Raw genomic sequence first — 20100 nt, forward strand, 5'->3', positions numbered from 1 at the left:
CACCTTAGTACCCTGACATGTTATTACTCTAACATGTGTAGTACTCTGACATCTTATTACTCTTGACATGTTAGTACTCCTACATGTTAGTACCCGGACATGTTATTACTCTGACATCTTAGTACTCTGACATGTTAGTACTCTGCCATATGAATACTCTGACATGTTAGTACTCTGACATCTTATTACTCTGACATCTAAGTACTCGTACATGTTAGTACTCCTACATGTTAGTACTCTTGACATGTTAATACTCCTACATGTTAGTACTCTGACATCTTAGTAGTCTGACATCTTAGTACTCCTACATGTTAGTGCAGGGGTCTTCAATGTTTTTCAGGCCAAGGACCCCCAAACTGATAGAGAGATGGAGCAGGGACCCCCTACTATATATATTGTATAAAATTGTGTTTTATATGAATCTGGGCCTAGTGCCATGTATAAACATACCTTGTTATTGTCCAATTCAATACTAAGCTATTCAAATAATACACAGCGATAGGGGCGGTCCCTCCTCTTTGTGTGCAGGAGGCTTGGAGGGAGGTCCAGGCTAGTCTCACGCTATGAGTGAACTGGTGCCCAGCTTGAGACAGCTTGTGTGTTGCTGAATGTGTGCATTTCTGACTGAAAGATAACATCTTCTGCCTCCATTTATCCATTTGCTACAATATGTTGGATTAATTTTAATGTGTATTTAAAGACATTTAAATTTGTGGAAAAAATATTTAAAAAATATGAAAAATTGTCTAATTAACCATAAATTTCACGACCCCCTGTTGAAGACCTCTGTGTTAGTACTCTGACATATTAGTACTCTGACATGTTAGTATACTGACATGTGTAGTACCGTAGTAGCCGTTTTGCACTGACTGTAAATAATCGTAAACACATCACCCTCCAACATATCAGCAGCTTTAATTATTTTACCCAGAAACCAACGTGTTTTCGTGTCCCGTTTAACACACAGTAAACATAATGATTCTTCTGTCCAGCACCAGGATGGTGATACTTAGTGAGAAATAAATACTCACTCAGAAGTAATTTCCAGGAGGTGCAGCTTCCTCATACACCTTAATTTGAAAATCCTTTGCATCTGTAGTCCCGCCCCTTCCTCTACATAGCCAACATGGCAACTGGTGTCCACCGTTTCACACTCTGAATAGAGATTGTTATTACGTCAGTACATCATTGGGAAAACAGCACCTTTTCCTTTTCCTCCAGGAGTCTCTCCACCTCTTTGTCTTTATTGAACACAGAAAGCACTCTGACACAGCAGCACAGCAAATCACTGCTCGACTTTACAGCCACATAAATCTCAGCCAATCCCCGGGAGACAGTACACACTCACACACACACTCACAGTCAAACTCACACACACACACACACACACACACACACACACACACACACACACACACACACACACACACACACACACACACACACACACACACTGCTGTTGCTGTTGCCAATGGCGATGCTGATCCATTACAAGAGTCACCTTGTGTGATTATCACCAGCCATATATTTCTACAGTTGCTGTGTGTGTGTGTTTGAGTTTGTGTGTGTGTCTGTGTGCGTGCGTGTGTGTGTGTGTGTGTGTGTGTGTGTGTGTGTGTGTGTGTGTGTGTGTGTGTGTGTGTGTGTGTGTGTGCTCAACATGCACAACTCACACCATTAAAATGTTGATGGGGTTAATGATCATAGACACATGAAAAGAGTACAGTAGTACAGAAGAGATCTAAACAGACAGACACACACACACACACACACACACACACACACACAGACACACAGACACACCCAGAGAGCAGGAGTGACCGTGTGTCTGGAGACTTGATATTTCCTGTTAGTTTCATATTTCTATAATGGACATATGGTCTTTAATTTTGAAGCACTAACATTTAACGCCTGTATTTTACATCATTGCTGAATTTTTTTTTTTTTTTTTTTTTACATAATTTAAAGCCATCTCAAAAAAGATGAAAGAAGATCTTAATTCAAACAGAATAGTTCTGTTTCTTTCCACGACTCAACCGTTCTGTGAGCGTGTTGTACGTGTTGCCTCCACCTGTAGCTGCTGGTCTCAGTTGGTTTGTCTGTTTGTCAGCAGAATTCACTGACGGCCAAAGAACACCTCAATGTAATTTTGAACGGATCTGAGTCATGGGAGAGATACACAAATCATTTCTCTCTTATATTTATATATAGCGAAAAAAAATTCCCCTTGTGGGATTAATAAAGTAACTATCTATCTATCTATCGATCTATCTATCTATCTATCTATCTATCTATATTAGCGAGAAATACTACATGCCATACATCTGAAAATCCAGTAGAGGGCAGTAAAGTTTGATGAAGACAAAAAATATTGTAGAAATACAATGACTCTATATTAGAGTCGGATGTATTAATCTACCTTTGAGTAGAGCAATAATGGAGAAAGTTTCAACCTAAATTCAGCAAAGCGTTGCTTAGCGTAGTTTAATGTTTAATGTTTAATACAGCTGTACAACATTGCACACTGACACTGCTTCTTCTGTTACCAAGTGATGTTAATGATCTCCATGTGTTTATTATGTGATTATAAAGCATCAGAATCAGCCGTTCAGGTGAAGAGTTACTAAAACGAGTGAAGGTTCTTCTCTCGTGCAGTTTGCTGTCGTCTCCTTCCTCAGACTCTCTGCAGCAGCTGTGCGTGTGTGTGTGTGTGTGTGTGTGTGTGTGTGTGTGTGTGTGTGTGTGTGTGTGTGTGTGTGCTGCTTAATGATGGGAGTCCCAGAGCTCATTACAGCCGCACTAATTGAACCCAGCAGTGGAACGGTCAGCTAATTCAGCTAACCTGTGTGTGTGTGTGTTTGCTCCTGGATACCTGCTTGCTTGTTTATGGTTTTCCATGTGTTTTACTGCGTGTGTGTGTGTGTGTGTGTGTGTGTGTGTGTGTGTGTGTGTGTGTGTGTGTGTGTGTGTGTGTGTGTGTGTGTGTGTGTATGTGTGTGTGTGTGTGTGTGTGTGTGTGTGTGTGTGAGATGAATAGTTAAAAGTTGGAGGTCACAGCTCAGAACCACAGACTGTTTATAAAAGTGTTCGTAGCTTACGGCTCTGAAAAATGAGGCCGGTGCGGAAGTGCCTTAAGCTGCAATACCACCAAGTGCCACTAGAGGTTCGCTCTAAAAAGCCAATGGCTCCATAGACTCCCATTCAACTAGTCTCATAAAAATCTCGTCAATAACCTTTCTCCACAAGTTACCTTGGTTTCTCACTAGTTTTCTGGCCGTCCATCCGAAAACAATCCGTCATAAACTGTTTTTGGGGGTGTGTCTGTTTGATTGACAGGCCTGTGGTGCAGTCATGTTACAGCTATCAGTAGACGTATCTTTTGGGTTTTCAATCAGATTGAGTCAGCTCCACCGCTCGCTTCCCCCCAACTCAATTCCTGCTCCAAACCGTTCCGAACCAGCAAGATGGCAACGGACAGAATCTGAACTCGAGGCTTCATAACGGCCGTTTCCAACCAACTGGTGACATCACTGTTGGTTGCCTCTTGCTCAGAAGGTTCAGTCTGGGTTTTATGCACCCTCTGCTGAACCTCAGCTCTACCCTCATCCAGTGATTGTCTTTCAGTCAACAGTTCTTCAGTTTCTCTCAGACAGACACTCACATACGTTTCTGAGGAATATCAATGTGAAAGAAATCAAGACAACAGGAAAGAAAACAAAACTCCACTTTGGAAGACATAGAAGCTTTATTGCTGGGACCTGCTGACACACTTGAATATTAACTATAACACACTATTTAATATGATAACAGGAACAACCTTTAAAACTTCAGAGGAAGACATTTTAACTAATACATGTAACAGAATCTACGGTGGCCTTCAGGTAACAAAAACATAAAAGTGCTTTCAGAGTTTGGTTTGTCCTTGAAAGACTCATTCTAAAGAAACAAAAACAGGATGGTATTAGTTTTAGGTGATTTTACACGAATGAAAACATCATTATACATATTATATCATATTATATTCCATGTCTGCCTATAGATCGCTCTGAAAGCTGCACACAGGACCTTTAAATGAGGATAAATATGTAAACGTTAAACATTTCTACTCCCACCTTCTCATCAGCACTGTAGATTTCTGAGGGCTGTGAGTGCCAGAGGTGACCGAACCTCACCAGGCAGTTATTTTACTCTGCACAGCGTGCCGGTAAGTGCAGTAATTAACTCGGTATCCTGTCCTCCCTGCATCCTACAGGATCACATGCTCACAGATCCAAAACGCTGCAAGGACAAACCGATTCATACAGTCAGAATCTGTTGTCCCTCTGGGGCCCGGACACATAAGACCTGCTGCTGCTGCTGCCGTCCTGCTGGGACCTCAGCTCAATACTGTGTGAACTAATTCATACATTTCAGTGATGTTATCATGTGAGGGGCAGAGCAGAAGGATGTCAGCCAAAGCACAGTGCTAAAGTCATCATGAATCTGAAATGTGGACTGGATTTGTTTTTAGGCCTCTTCAGACTGCTGGACGTTTGTTTGATTGTTTTGCATCATTTTTCAGAACTCATAGTGAATTTAGGACAATGTCAGGACTCTTACTTGTGTAGTGTAGGAGTTTTGACAGAGTAGCAGTATAACCTCAACATGTGAACACGTCACCCTCCAAAATATCTGCATCTGTAATTATTTTACCCAGAAATCAACGTGTTTTTGTGTCCTCTGTTTAACACTCAATAAACACTGATTCTTGTCCAGCAGCAGCAGTGGAAAAGAAACACTTTGTGTTCAGGAACAGCTGCAGCTTCCTCAGAGCTTTAATTTGAAAATGATGTATGGCCCCGCCCCCTTCCTCTACACGGCCAAGATGGTGACCGTTTATTTTTTTGGACTGTTCTGAGTGCTTCATCCTGGTACTTGTAGTGTTCGGATGTTTCTGTACTGACAGTGTGAACACACTGATGCACTCAGAGTAGAGAGTGTTAGTACACAAGTACAACATCTGGAACATAACAAAAGACTCCACAGGATGCATTTTACCTGGATTATCATGTAAATGACCAAAAAGTGTTTTCATGAAGTAAATACATCGTACACTGAAAAATTCTATATGTAAATTTAATGTTGATACTTTGATGTTTATGTTGTCGTGAAAAACTGAGTCTCTGTGTGTGTGTGCGCATCTGTGCGCGTGTGTGTGCGCGCGCGTGTGTGTGTGTGTGTGTGTGTGTGTGTGTGTGTGTGTGTGTGTGTGTGTGTGTGTGTGTGTGTGTGTGTGTGTTACAGCTGACAGGTGACTGCCCCCGCTTCACAGTGTTAATTACAATATTAACCCTGGCTATTTGTAACTGCACTAATTAGCCTGTGTGGTACACACACAGACATGCACAAACACAGACACAGACACACACACACACACACACACACACACACACACACACACACACACACACACACACACACACACACACACACACACACACACACACACACAATAGCATTAACATTCAGTACTTCATTATTCAGACAGACACATTTGCACACAGTCAATTAGAATAACAATTACACACACACACACACACACACACACACACACACACACACATATATATAACAGACAACCCTGCACCTTCAATCAGTTCTGCTTCACGGAAATTTATATCCAACCCTCCTTGTCCCTCCAGTTGTTAATATGAACATGGAGAGATGTTGTGGATTGATGTGAGCTGCTGCTAAACTCAGAACATGTTGGATTCAGCTTCAACTGATATTTAAAGGAAAAATTGTGAGCTTGAAAAAAAATCCAGACATTGCTAAATGACAAAAAAAACGAAATTAAATACCTGACCAGTGTTGCTCTAGTGAGAAATCTATCAGATTCATCTCAACATATGGTCTGCTCTTATACAGCACTTTATCACCTCAGTGGTGTCAAAGCACTTTACACGGTTTCCCACTTAAACACACATTCACACACAGAGCTGCCATGAAAGCTGCTGCCTGCTATCAGGAGCAACTTTCAGGTTCAATGTCTCACCCGAGGACACTTTAGCTTATGGACAGGAGGAACCAGGGATAGAACCGCCAACCTTATAATTACTATCGTCTCAGCAACTGCCTCAACAGGTGTCTGATCTTTAGTTCAAAGTAGATCCAATAAAAACCTGTTCACTGTTTGTAATGTGTCTGAACTGAATGAAAGGATTCATGTGACCCGTCGGCTTGACCTCAACGGGACATAATGTGAGCAGTGCGGAGGGTTATTGGGAAGCTTTATTCTAAGAGGCAGTGTGGTAGTTTTTACAATGTTTGTTGACTCACTCCCTTCCTGTCTCTGTCTCTGTTCCTCTCAGATGTTCAGCACATCAAACGGAGGGACATTATTCTAAAGAGGGAGCTCGGAGAGGGAGCCTTTGGAAAGGTCTTCCTGGCTGAATGTTACAACCTGAGTCCCACCAAGGACAAGATGCTGGTGGCTGTGAAGGTGAGAGATAAAAACTGTGTAAACCTTGTAAACCGTGTCAGCTGCTCTTCTGAGGAGACTCAGAGGAAACGTGTGTGAGGAGACTGAGCCAGCTGATGGAACAAGTGTGTTCAGGAAACAGTCAGCTGCATTTTAGAGAGAGATGCTGACGAGTATGATCTCCTATGAAACACACACACACTCACACACACACACACACACACACACACACACACACACACACACACACACACACACACACACACACACACACACACACACCTTGTCCTCTGTCCTGCATTATATGACTCAGCAGAAGTTAACTTTCTTTGCATCCTTGATGAAAACTGATTCTGACAGACAATGAAAGTGTTAGGTTGACAGTGTGTGTGTGTGTGTGTGTGTGTGTGTGTGTGTGTGTGTGTGTGTGTGTGTGTGTGTGTGTGTGTGTGTGTATGTGTGTGTGTGTGTGTGTGTGTGTGTGTGTGTGTGTGTGTGTGTGTGTGTGTGTCTCACAGGTTGTAAAGGTAGCAGAAAAAAAGCATAATGCAGCAGAGGTCATTAAATCCTGCAGGATTAAAAGGGTTCCAGCAGTAATCCTTTGTATCCTCAGTAAGACTACCACCAGTCTGCTACAGGTCAATACTTCAGCCATGTTTCCACTAATCAGTGCTGCTGTACTCTCAACAGATCCTCTCTCCTCACCGTACAACACGTTGATGCTTTATCAGCCATGTATTAGCGTGGGAGTGAGAGTTAAAGTCACAGTGTGGCTGGACAGATGTCATACGCTGAGATTTGTTTTATCACTGCATGATTTATGCTCCGAACTTTCCATTCAATCCTTCTATTAAAAATAGATGATTTTGATGGTGTGTATTAAGGTGTTAGTTCAGAAACCAAATGTTGAATATTGATGGTTAAATAGCAAGATGATAAAAAAAATAAAAATGAAGCTAACTTTTAAACTTCTAGCGGGTTCGTGTTGCTGTGTAGGTCGGGTGAGAAAAGCTGCAGCACTTACACAGAAACACAGAGATACATCCTCCATCCTTCACCACTCTGCTGTTGGTATGACGCTGCGTTATCACACCGTCGGTGCAGGAACGAGTGTTCATGAATGACTAAACAGACGGCATCATTCACACGTATGTGAATCTGTTCATATGAGTGATAATATTGGATTGTATATGCAAAGATAACTTGCAGAGATGGAGGTTTATAAGTGAACTGGATCCACATTAGATGCTTCCTGCCTCCATCTTCCAACCTCCACACCAACAGTATTTTACCTTTCTGTTCTGCGTTTGTCGTCTCCAAACCGAGCTGAGTTGTCGGATGCTGTGTACGAACCAGTAAATCAATGTTTACATGTCAAATCAGCAGAGAGCCCCTTTAAGTTCATTTGTGACATATGTTACGTAATAAAACATTTGAATGAGTCCTGAAGGGTCGATATAATTTAATACTAGAAGGACTTTTAATTTGGAAGTAATATCGAGACAGTGGTCATGGTATTCAGAGGCAGAACACTTTTACTCACTCTCATCTCTGTTTCTCAGACAGAACCAGGAGATGATGTGTTGGTGGATGAGTGGAAAAGTTTGTAGATTAATGTCAGAGTGAAGGTTCACGTTCTCTGTTCTCTGAATGAATCATCAAGGAAACAAGGTTTTTTTACTTCCTCATGTTGCGTGTTAAACTGTAAACATCACAGAGTATGGTCATGTTAAAACACTCTGCACGTCATGATTGATATCATATAACATGAATTGTTGTGTCTGTTAGTGAAAGGAGGCAGAACATCAGGTCAGGACGGATATAAAAAAAAAAATCTCAGTCAAGGTTTTATGGAGATCCTGATCTTCCTGTAACATCAACCCTCCTGTAGTTTCATGTGCAGACACACTTCAGTTCTTGTGACTTCTGTTGAGTTCAGCTGCGTTCTGAAGTCAGGAGCTTGTTTATTACAACCTATAAGGTCCAGTCTGAACCTCCCTGCACACAGCACCTGCTCTGTATCTGGTTTATATCTTGGATAATTTAATCAGCGATAAGAGAAGCAAACACTGGAGTCTTTTTATGAAATTCAAGTTCAGGAAGTCATCGCTCTCCATTAACTGCCTTTACAGATCAAGGTGCTTCTACAAATATAAATAACCTTTGTATACTTATTATGGTAATGACGGCCAATGAGTATGTTTATGCACGACAGTTTAATTGGTAATTTGAATAATTGTGTGACAGGTTATTTCCTTTCTAAGGACCACAGCAGTACGGTCCGATCCCATCTCTAATTACTAATCACTGACTGCACACCTGAGCAGAAGCCCCGCCCCTGACAGGGTGACCTTTATACACCCTCCAACCCTGAACAGAACCAAGGGACTCCTCAGGTCCAACCTCAAACAGCAGTCAGATTCATACTACAGTAGCTTTTACTGGCTTTCACCATCCGAGGTGTTCACGGCACATATAAACAATCTCCTCCTATTAAAGCTCTATGAAACAGGAAGAATGGTTCTATGGCTGTTATTTTTGTAGCAACATTGCTGCACAGAGAAACGAATAAGTCCACGCACACAGATTTTAAAGGCACTGACTTTGGGAGGTTTGTTTCTTGCTGTGAGGGATGGAGGATGTCAAAGTACTCCATCTGGGGAACACAGAGCAGCCATGACATACATCATGTCTTTAACGCTTTGTGTCAGTTAAGTGATATTACACTCGTGGGTGGGCTTTAACGTCATTATTGGCACGACGGAGATGCGGTCCGTAAGCATCATTGAAGTTAAAGCACACCCTGGAGTGTAAAACAACAAGTTACCAACGAAATAAAACATGTAATCAAAATGTGTTCATATTGTGGGGTAATTTGCTCTCAAAACATTAAACTTTTTTTTTGGTGCAATCTCCGTTTCCATGGCAAAACACGGGGTATGACTAACAACTGGAAAACAACCAGTCATGTCAGTCGACTCTTATGTAATGTGTGCAATGTTTACTACTCCAAGTAAGCTCACCCTTAGCAACGACCTTAGCAATGGAGACGAGATCTAGTCCGTTTTATTGCTTTCGAGAGATCGTTTCTCAAACTGAATAAATACATCACATAGAAACACTAAACTGCTCAGCTAGCTCAGTCTGGTTGTAACTAAGATATTTGTTGAAAAAAGATATCGATGGACTCATGTATTTTTACCATTTTTATGAGTGTCGTGTTAAAACCAAACCGATCAAGCTGGCCGCCGCTTGGATTTTAAGTAAGCAACAATCTGTGGTGTTACGGTACGGGGGCTCAGAGCAACAAAAAAGAACCAAAAAAAGACCAGATTTTACCAAATGGGTCACATTTAACACCTATAACAAGTACAAACAACTTAATATTGAATATTATCTGAAATACAAGTCCAACTATACAGTATATTGCCATTGAGAAGGTGGAGTGATATTTCTAGTGATGAGCAGGGTGTGATGTTATGACCATTTGAGTACGTTCCAAATGTCCAGTTGACCAATCAGATCTCTGCTACTTGTTCTATAACAGTAATTATTGGATGGTAACACAGAGGACTGCTGCAGAGTTTCTGCTATTCAGGTCCCCACTACGCTCATAAAGCAGAACGCTTAGCTGGATGGAGGCGGTCCAGGTCTGAGTGTTCTGTTTGTTATTGAAGGCCAATTAGGACATGAACAGAGATTGATTTGAAAACATTACTTTCTTGTTTGATGACAGGATCAGAAACAGCACAACTGATTAATTTTCATGGTCACATCATTTTGCTCCTTCCAGGATTCACAGCAGCTAATTAATCCTGTTAATCTGAATAAAACTGACGCTGCACTCCGTCTTCTGAGACACACAGACATGCTGCATGGGATCAGCGAGTCTCTGCTGAGGGACAAACGTTCATACAACCGTACTGATGTAACAGATATGTGTATTCTCACCTCATAATGCTCATGTTTATGTCCTGAGAGTCAAAGAAATGCAGTGACTCGTGTCATCTGTGGCCGCGGTCCAAACAGGAACTGAAGCAGCATGACTTCTCAAAATAGGCACGGTGGTGCAGTGGTTAGCACTGTCGCCTCACAGCAAAAAGGTTTCGGGTTCGAATCCGGTCCTGGGCCTTTCTGTGGGGAGTTTGCATGTTCTCCCTGTGCTTGCGTGGGTTCTCTCCGGGTTCTCCGGCTTCCTCCCATCATCCAAAAACATGCACCTCAGGTCAGGTTACCTGGCGCTGCGCTAGTGGCAGCCTGCTGCAGCATCTCCCCCCTGAGAGCCCCCCTGCTGTAGTGAAGACATTTCCTCTCGGGGATTAATAAAATGTATAAAATCAAAATCAAAAAATATGAATCTATTCATCTCATACAACAAAGAAAAGTAACACAGGGGAGAAAAATCTATAAAATTTGACATTATTGTCTTGGAGGAGCAATTTTGGGGAATCAGAGAATCTTTAAAACTCTTTTCCAGATATGGAAAGTCAGAGGATTTGATAATTTGTTGGGCCAACTCATGGAATACCAGGAAATGATGTTTGCATGTTTAAATTTTAGTTGCTATTGACAAAAAAAAATGAATATTTTCCATGTCATTTATTTTTTTAATTTTATTACCTTATTTTATGTGTTTCCCGTATTCAATGAGTAGATTTATCCTCCTTCTGTCTGTGAACAAGAGGCCGGCACTTCAGTAAAGATACACCTTTCCTTGTCGCTGCTTAAGAAGGCAAGCATGCTGAAAAATGTTGCTTTAGCTACAAAATGATGAGGTTAAAGACTGGGTGATAAAAATAGACGACAGAAAAGATAAATGTAAAGTTTGTAAAACTACTATAGATCTATCAAAAATGAGAAAGAGAGCGCTTCGCAGCCACACCACAGCCATTCCCACGGGGGAAAAAAATGTGTTTATGTGGGTGCATGTGTCTGCTCAGCCTGTTTTTCTGTTCATTATAGGTCATGGAATTCAACATTCGAGTGGAAACCCTGATCTATGGATAATTACAATTATCATCATCATCCCATATTAACCAAATTAACAAAGAAGACAAAACGACTTTGTTTTCTTTCATTATAATAATTAACTATTAACTGCGGGCCAGACGAGAGTAAATCATGTCATTTAACTTCCCTCGAGCTGCTGTTAGAGTCTGGAAATGCAACAAAAACCAATATCCACAGCTAAAGGTTCAAACCTTAATCACACCTAAGTTGATTACTGAGGCTTTTCTTCAGAAGAGTGAGAACGCACACGGAACACCAAACGTTAGATCACTTTGAACGTCTTTTAGTTTGCCCAAAAATCAATGAAATATGAAGGATTTCTAAGAATCAGGAAATTGCTCAAACACATATCTAATCTACCGTACTTTTATCATGTAAGTAAATTAGATCAGATTAAAAGACATCAGATTAGTGTGTGAAGATTACAGCAGCAGAAGGTCTCTGTGCATTAACAAAGGCTGAGATGAGGTGAGCCAGAGGTGAAAGAGAAGATAGAAGAGGGAGATAAACAAGAAGGTTACCATGGCAGCAGCACTGCTGTTAAAGCTATTAACAATAATCGGGACATTTCAGCCCATTATTGTCATTGAGTGAAGAAGAATGTCCTCCGTCGGGCTTCTCATCCTTTCTGTGTCATGAATGGATTTTTTTTTTCTGAGCTGTGTTTATCTCACTCGTCTGTGACCCCGAGAGAAAACTGAACAGTCTTTAGTGACATGAGACAGATGATAACTGAGAAAAGAAAACTGGAGGTAAAAGTTCAGGTGGAAGGAGACTGGAGAAGAAGAAATATTGTGTTTACTATTTCAACCTGCTTGTGGTTCTCTTCACTAGATTGCAGTTATTGTTACTACAAAATAACTGTCATTTTTATTTATTTATTTATTCATTTTTCTTCACAAACGACATCTTCACAACCTCGATGGAGCGACGTGTCCATGTTTCTACTGCAGGCTGACCACAGGAGGGGACGGCTGTCGCCATGGCGACCATGGTGTAACCTTTGACCTGGTCACGATTTCGATCACGTAATGAGAACCCTCTCTCCTTCCAGACTCTGAAGGATCCCACTCTGGCTGCCAGGAAGGACTTCCAGCGAGAGGCCGAGCTGCTGACTAACCTCCAGCACGAGCACATCGTCAAGTTCTACGGAGTGTGTGTGGACGGAGACCCTCTCATCATGGTGTTCGAGTACATGAAGCACGGAGACCTCAACAAGTTTCTCAGGTGAGTTCAGCAGGTGGAGGTGAGTGCATCTGAGGTGACTGTCCTTTCGTCTCTGGGGGTCTTTGAGTGTCCAACCGGAAGCTAAACGTTTGTTTTTTCAAAGCAATCCTCTGTCTCTTCACATAAAAACTCAACACGACATTTTCAGTTTCACCTGTGAAAACCAAGATTTGTCTTAATATTAGGTCTTCACACTAAATACTCAACTTCCAATGATTTTTTTATTTTCCACCCTGTAAAATACTTTATGCAACTAGGTGATTGAATGTGTGTGATTTCCTGTGATACTGGTCTGCGCCATCACAGTTGGCGAGCCGCCTGCAGAGACTGTTCCATGATTCCCTGTCTCTCAGGAGCTCCATACTCTTGTGTACTAAGTTGATCCGAGAGCATGGCATGACCTCAACAACAGGAGCTACTGTCAACGTGTTAACTGCACAATCAGATCACACCCTGCCATCAAAGCGGCCCCCTCCTTCATCTGGCTGCACGAAGATGTGAGAGCGCAGGGAAAAAAAATGTTATTTTACATTAAGTCAGTGATTGAGCAGTGGAAAAGTCTCTTTCAGCTCTGTGGCCTGCGTGACAGCCGGAGCAGAAAGTTAGCTGCCGGACACTGAGTGATGGATGAGCCTGTCTCAGTCCAACACTGCAGAGTGATGCCTCATTCTCAACTCTGTCACCGGACTCTGACCAGCCGCTTGTTAAAGACCGCTACTTCTTCCTTCACACCCTCTCCTCCCTTCTTTAAAGGTGACATCCCCCCACCTCCCCACCCGTTGACTGATGCCAGTCCGCTTAAGAAACTGTTTTCAGCGAGCTGCCTGTAAGAAATGTATAAATATAAATGGCAGACTTCACGCCGCTGTGAAATATTGTCACCGTGGTCGCCGTGCCTCGCTGTGAGAACCCTGTTCAAGTGGTCTCGTTTGCCAAACAAGTGTGATCTCCAGTGATTGATGAATGAGCCTGTCTGATGGAGTGACAGGTTCGCACTGCAGCTATCCTCCCACGGCATTATGTAAAATACAGTCAGCGTTCAGTAGAAATCAGACCCAGGTGGGTGATACAGCCGGGAGCTGTTCAGAAAACAGACACATGCACAGGTACCTCTGTGGAGGAGATCAACATGTGCTCAGAGAACTGTGAGTTTTCCTAATTTTCCTCAGATCCACTGTGGACATTCATGAACTATTTCGTTATTTCAAACTGTCACCTTATACTTTAGAAATAATTCAATCAAACGAGCAGATTTGATTGATATTTACTGGGCACATTGGCTTTGTTCAGACTGCAGACAAATAGGATTTGTTTCTCAAATCAGATCTTTAGGATTGACTGTCTGCACTGTTATTTGCAAGCGAACAGATCAGATTTGGTGTCCAGACATCACCAAACTATCTGCACGGGCTGCTGTGGAAACGACATACACGCAGCGACGCCGGTGACGCGACTCTCCAACACGGAAGCGGCAGCAGACAGTTTATTTCAGCTTCTGTCAGTGAACTGTTGTTGTTGTTGTCCTCCACAGCGCACAAATCTGCACTTTCTGATAGCTGTGTGCTAGCGGTAGCAGAGATTCTGTAACTTTGTTTCTAAAAAAGACGTCACCGTGTGTCGTGTCGCAAGTGACGCCAGGAATCCCATCTGAGCCAGCAGAGCGTCCGGACTGAGACGCGTATCTGCAGAAATCCAATCAGAATCACATTTCAAACCACCTCCAAACCTGGTGTGGTTACACTGCACTGTTCAGACTTTCAAAAATCAAGCTGGCTGACTTGAGATACTTCCATGAGCTTTAATCTAACACCGCCATCGAGCTAAAGAGGGTTGTACAACAGGTACAACAGCTAAATTTAAAGGATGTATTCAAACACCGGATGAAGGATGTCTCTGTTAAAGAGCACATCACTTTTTTCACCTTGGAGCGTCAAACAAAAAGATGAACTAAAGTCAAGTTGCAAAGTAAGAGTTCAATATGATGCACATTCAGCATCACAAATCAGTGTTTGTTCTTCATCTTCACTGTGGCTGTTTAGAAAGTTTCACCTCATCACTGATTGGGGTTAATTAACCCGAGCACACATTATCATGCGTTACTCACAGTCTGTAACTGAAACTGAAAGAGCTCCATTCAAACACAGATCCAGCTGTGTGTAAAACAGCAGCTCATCTCGGGTGAGTGTGAGAGTGTGTGTCGTTGCAGCCGCCGGTGTGTGAAGTGACTGTCTACTGACAGTGATTCACTTGTGGTTTAATATTTGCCTGAGCTCAGTGGGGCTCAGTAATCTCTCGTGCCTGGTGATGAAGACTGACTGCTTTCTTTGTGACAGACAGTCAAACATTCGATCTCAGGCGACACCATCAGGTCTGATTGTCCTGCTGTCAGCCTGTTTAAACCCCTCAGACGCTGCAGCTCGAAGGTTCACAGATGGACACAGGAAGCTCAGTGTGTGCACGACGCCCAGAGTACATGAAACATTTTTTATTACAATATAGTGTGTGAATCAAAGTGCCCTGATGGATGGCATGTGCAAAATTACAGTCTGACCTGCAGACACACACGTCGCTTTCACACCACGACATCATGATATGACTTACAAATAATAGCAGACTTGTGAAAATAATAAAAAAGGAGAGTTGGAGTCATTGAGGCCGGCAGTCTGTCTCTGCCCGACGGCTTCTCAAGAAACAGAGATGAACTGAACTTCACCGAAGCTCGAAGATGAAGCCGACCACGAGTCCAGCAGACGGTGATGTTCTCTGTCCAAGGTGCTGAACCTTCAGCCTCCATGATGCAGAACTGTCTGACTGCCCGGGATCATCGTTCCGGCTGTACTGAAAGATGCAACCAACTTTTTTCATTTCAAACATCAGATTTCTTTTACAACATTTTTTATGCCTCTGGACTGGCAATGTCCAGAGGTATTATGTTTTCGGGTTGTCTGTCTGTCCGTCCCCTTCTCAGGAATTCTTCATAATTGGCAAAAAGATTCACTCGATAACGAGAATGAACTGATTTTGTTGGTCAAAGGTCAAGGTCACTGTCACCTCACATTGACCCATGCTTGTGAGCACGATATCTGGGGAAAGCCTGGAAGGCATGCCTTTAGATTTGGCACAAATGTTCACTCGGACTCACTTGAAGTGATTCGATTTTGGTGGTGAAATGATGAGAGAGCTGTTGAGGAGCAAAGATCACGATTGATTTGACTCTAAAACCAAAAGTCTTACCAGATTTAACGGCAGAAAGTTTGTGATGAACTGAGATTTTTGTTAATCAAGTAAAAACACCAGCAAACTCATTCTCTTCAAGAAATTTTTAAAAATCTCTCTTTTCTCCGTCTCCTAAAAGAGAAGTCTTTTCTTTAAAGAACTGCAGCTTCACGCTGACATCCAGTGAGGATACATGTTCAAAGGTTGTATGAAGATCACACAGAAGACACTTCTGACTTCAGTATCCAGTGGCCCAGTCACTGCTCACTCTACTTCGGTGGTTACAATAACAACAGCCTCATGTTTCATGCTGCGGATTCAATAAGATGACAGGAGATGTTTCCACCAGTCAGAGACACGGACACTCACCTCTATCATTCCAGCCCTGTCCCTGAGAAAGTAAAGTTAATCAAAGCAACGTTGTGAAATATATTTTATTCACTCTTTTAGGCACCAGAAAATGTGTTTGAAAGACATAAATTGTTGGCTTGGTTATGATTATTTTAGCTACATAACAAGGAAAACTCTGTCCTCCATACAGGGCTGACCCATTCATACGCAGATATTAATGGATGATATTTCTGACTGTCCTGTCCTGTCCTGAAAATCCATATCTCTGGCACTCTGTGGCACATGCAGAGCTTCTTGTATAATCCTGTAAATGAAGACTTTAACTTCTGCTGAAACAGTTTTGGATTGTAAGTCAGCAGCTGTGCGTGCAGCACGACAGGTGTTATACTACGGAAACATCAGTCATCATAAACAGGACTTTAATTGCTCTGTAATATCTAATGGATTGCTCTGTGCAGGCACCATCGTGAATGCTCTGGTTTCTCACATTGTGTTTGGACTATGAATAAACGAACAGTGTGTGTGGATGTGTAAGACATCGCACGAGACTTTTGTTCAGGAGGTCCCGAACTGAGTCCGACTTCGCAGCACTACCTGCTCACACACCGAGGCTCCTCTGGATGAGAGCACAAGCTAAATGCCTAAATTGTAAATTGTGGTTGGTTAGCTAATGAGCTGCATTATGTCTGCTGTGATTAGATGTTATTTGCTCCCAGGATGCTTTGCTCTGCAGAATAGAACATTGGTACTTAGTCTGTCGCCAGGAGGTGAAGTCTGCCAGTGCTTATGTATGACTGTGTGTGTGTGTGTGTGTGTGTGTGTGTGTGTGTGTGTGTGTGTGTGTGTGTGTGTGTGTGTGTGTGTGTGTGTGTGTGTGTGTGTGTGTGTGTGTGAGAGAGAGTGTGAGTGTGTGTGTGTGTGTGTGTGTGTGTGTGTGAGAGAGAGAGTGTGAGTGTGTGTGCACGCGTGCGCTTGTATGGGACAGTGTTCTGTGCTTTGGATGCTAATTTCAGCTCAGTAATTGTGTTTCCATTAAAGTGCTGGCATCAATTCATCCAGGACACACTACTAATTTAGCCGGCATCCATTGCCCTCCAAACTACCACCACACACACACACACACACACACACACACACACACACACACACACACACACACACACACACACACACACACACACACACACACACACACACACACACACACACACTGTAAAAGACACACGCTGAGCTGCCACTTCACTGGCATCACTTTCTCCATTAGAGACTTAAAAGTCAGTGAAGCTGAAAAGACACACACACACACACACACACACACACACACACACACACACACAGTGACTAGTGGTTCACACTGCATTTACGACACAGGTCACTCACTCTTTGCCCTTCCTCCTCTCTCTCTACGTCACTGCTCAGAGATCCTCCCTCCATGATCGTCTGTTCTCTGCTGCTGCTTTTAGTTTCCAGTTTATCTTCAGTATCCTGAAAAAGGTCTGCAGCTCACCTCTGTTCAAGTCAGAAGAAAAGTTAAATCCATACTAACACACACACACATGCACACACACACACACACACACACACACACACACACACACACACACACACACCAACAGCATCCAGCAGAACCTGCCCACGCTGAAATCCACTGCAGCAGAATGATTCACAGGGCAGTTGGATCGAAGGCATCACCCCTGTGTGTTTGCTCTCAGCTGCTCGGTCCTCGTCGGTCGTGACACTCGTCAGCCGTCTGCTTGGGTTAAAATAAATACGTCTGAATATCTGAATCACTCAGAACTCTATCAAATGTCTCCAGAACATCCTCTGCACTCATATTTCCCGGTTGGAAACCAAGCTAGCTGCAGCACACGAAGAGAACAAGGCTTCGTTGTGGTGCAGCACGTAGAGCGCCCCCTGGTGATCCAGACGCCTGTAGCTCTTCCTGCCACCGACTACGTCACCTTCCGATGACGGAGCTGCTGCAGGAAGAACAGCAGCGTCTGCAGCTGCTCCCCAGAAACACACAGAGCGGCTGTTGAGGAGTTTATTGCTTCAGTTGACCACATTTACCATGGACACTGATCAGACATTAAAATGAACATCTCTCTGTCCTGTGATGTGTGTGGTGGAATGACTGTGGGCGATGTTGTAAAGTTATGTGTGTATATGTACAGGTGAATGTGCTGGTGTGAAACAGGTGCGACCTGCTGGTTGGCTCTTTCAAACTATGTGATGCGTCCTGATTGGAAGAACCTGAAAGAGCTAGCCCTTCGTGGGGGTGGGACGAGTGAGGAGGTCATAAAGAATGTTATGTCCAGCCGTCCCGTGGACAGGAGACACAACACTGACCTCAGGATGTGTCAGTAGTTGTGGAAGCTGTGAGCTGCTACTGGTCAGACCTGTTCCAGCAAATCAGAAGACATGCACAGCTTCTAGTTCGCTGGTGTTACTTTTGCCATCTTGAAAAACAAAGTGACTGGCGCAGCATTTAAGGTTGATATTAATATTAAAGAGGAAATCTGATCAAAACATGGTAAGTGGTTTTATAGTGGAACAAAACAAGTGTTATAAGAATGTGAGATGACCAAACTGTCTTTGATCAGACGTGTCCTCAGTTCCTAACTCACAGTGTTCCTGCCTCCCTCAGAGCTCACGGGCCAGACGCCATGATCCTGGTGGACGGGCAGCCTCTGCAGACCAATGGGGAGCTCGGTCTGTCCCAGATGCTCCACATAGCCAGTCAGATCGCAGCCGGGATGATCTACCTGGCGTCCCAACACTTCGTGCACCGTGATCTGGCGACCAGGAACTGCCTGGTGGGGAACGGCCTCCTGGTGAAAATAGGAGACTTTGGCATGTCCAGAGACATTTACAGCACAGATTACTACAGGGTAAGAACACAGTCCTGCACACACATTACAGCTGCTGCAGTAACGGTGGTTTGTTTACCTCGACCCTCAACCGTACAAGGCAGGAAGACAGTTACCCAATCAGCAGACATCAAATAACTGAAGGCTCAGTTTGATTTGACCGTACACGCTGTGAATGTGAATGAATTATTTTCATGAACAAATTAGTGTTTATGGTGCAGAATGACATATGTGAAGCATCTTTTCCACCACTTGACCACAGTGTTACAACCATCTTGCTCGTTCAGAGCAGAGCAGGAAGTGACCATATTTGGACACGCTGGGGAGGAGCGAGCGGTGGATCTGACTGATCTGATTGGAAACCCGGTGATACTACATCCCGCCCACCAATAGCTGTAACCTGACCGCACCGCAGACCTGTCAATCAAACAGACAAAAACACAGCTTTTTAAAGCTTATTTTCTCACTACTGACGGATTATCTTCTGACCTCCAGAAAACTAATAAGAAGGAGTGACTTTAGCTAACAACACCAAGATAACTGATGGACACATTTTATCGACTGAGAATTTTATGAGACTAGTTGAATGGGAGTCTATGGAGCCCGACACTTTTTGGAGCCGACCTCTAGTGGCAGTCGGTGGTTATGCAGCTTAAGGAACCTGCGTATCTTCCTCATTTTTCAGAGCCAGATGCTACGTCCATTTTTATATACAGTCCATGTTTACAGCTCTGGAGCTGTGGTTAGATAGTGGAAAATCACACACCATAGCCCATGGAGGTGGCATCCAACTCTCCTCTCCCCATCCACATCGGCTGATTCAGGAAAGATAGATAGATGTGGGTAACTACTGTGTTCTCCTGTTCTGCACATGCTCAGTAGCTGCAGCACAGGCTGCTGCCATGACTGACCGTCACATCACATTTCACTGTACAGTTTGTCCCAAATATTTGGTCCACAGACAAT

The 20100-nt window shown here is 43.2% G+C and overlaps 1 protein-coding gene across 1 annotated transcript in view; it reads left to right on the forward strand.

Annotated features, from left to right (window-relative positions):
- LOC138205768 (NT-3 growth factor receptor-like) overlaps positions 1 to 20100 on the forward strand; it is a 158471-nt gene that overhangs the window by 126662 nt on the left and 11709 nt on the right. The window contains exons 14-16 of the mRNA XM_069161988.1: positions 6351 to 6481; positions 12525 to 12697; positions 18912 to 19155. Of these exons, the coding sequence (XP_069018089.1) occupies positions 6351 to 6481; positions 12525 to 12697; positions 18912 to 19155 (548 nt within the window). The remainder of the gene's footprint in view (positions 1 to 6350; positions 6482 to 12524; positions 12698 to 18911; positions 19156 to 20100) is intronic.

Source organism: Embiotoca jacksoni, unplaced genomic scaffold, assembly GCF_022577435.1.
Source record: "Embiotoca jacksoni isolate LCO1_2020_lvr unplaced genomic scaffold, fEmbJac1.0.p SCAF_3, whole genome shotgun sequence".
Taxonomy (NCBI): domain Eukaryota; kingdom Metazoa; phylum Chordata; class Actinopteri; family Embiotocidae; genus Embiotoca; species Embiotoca jacksoni.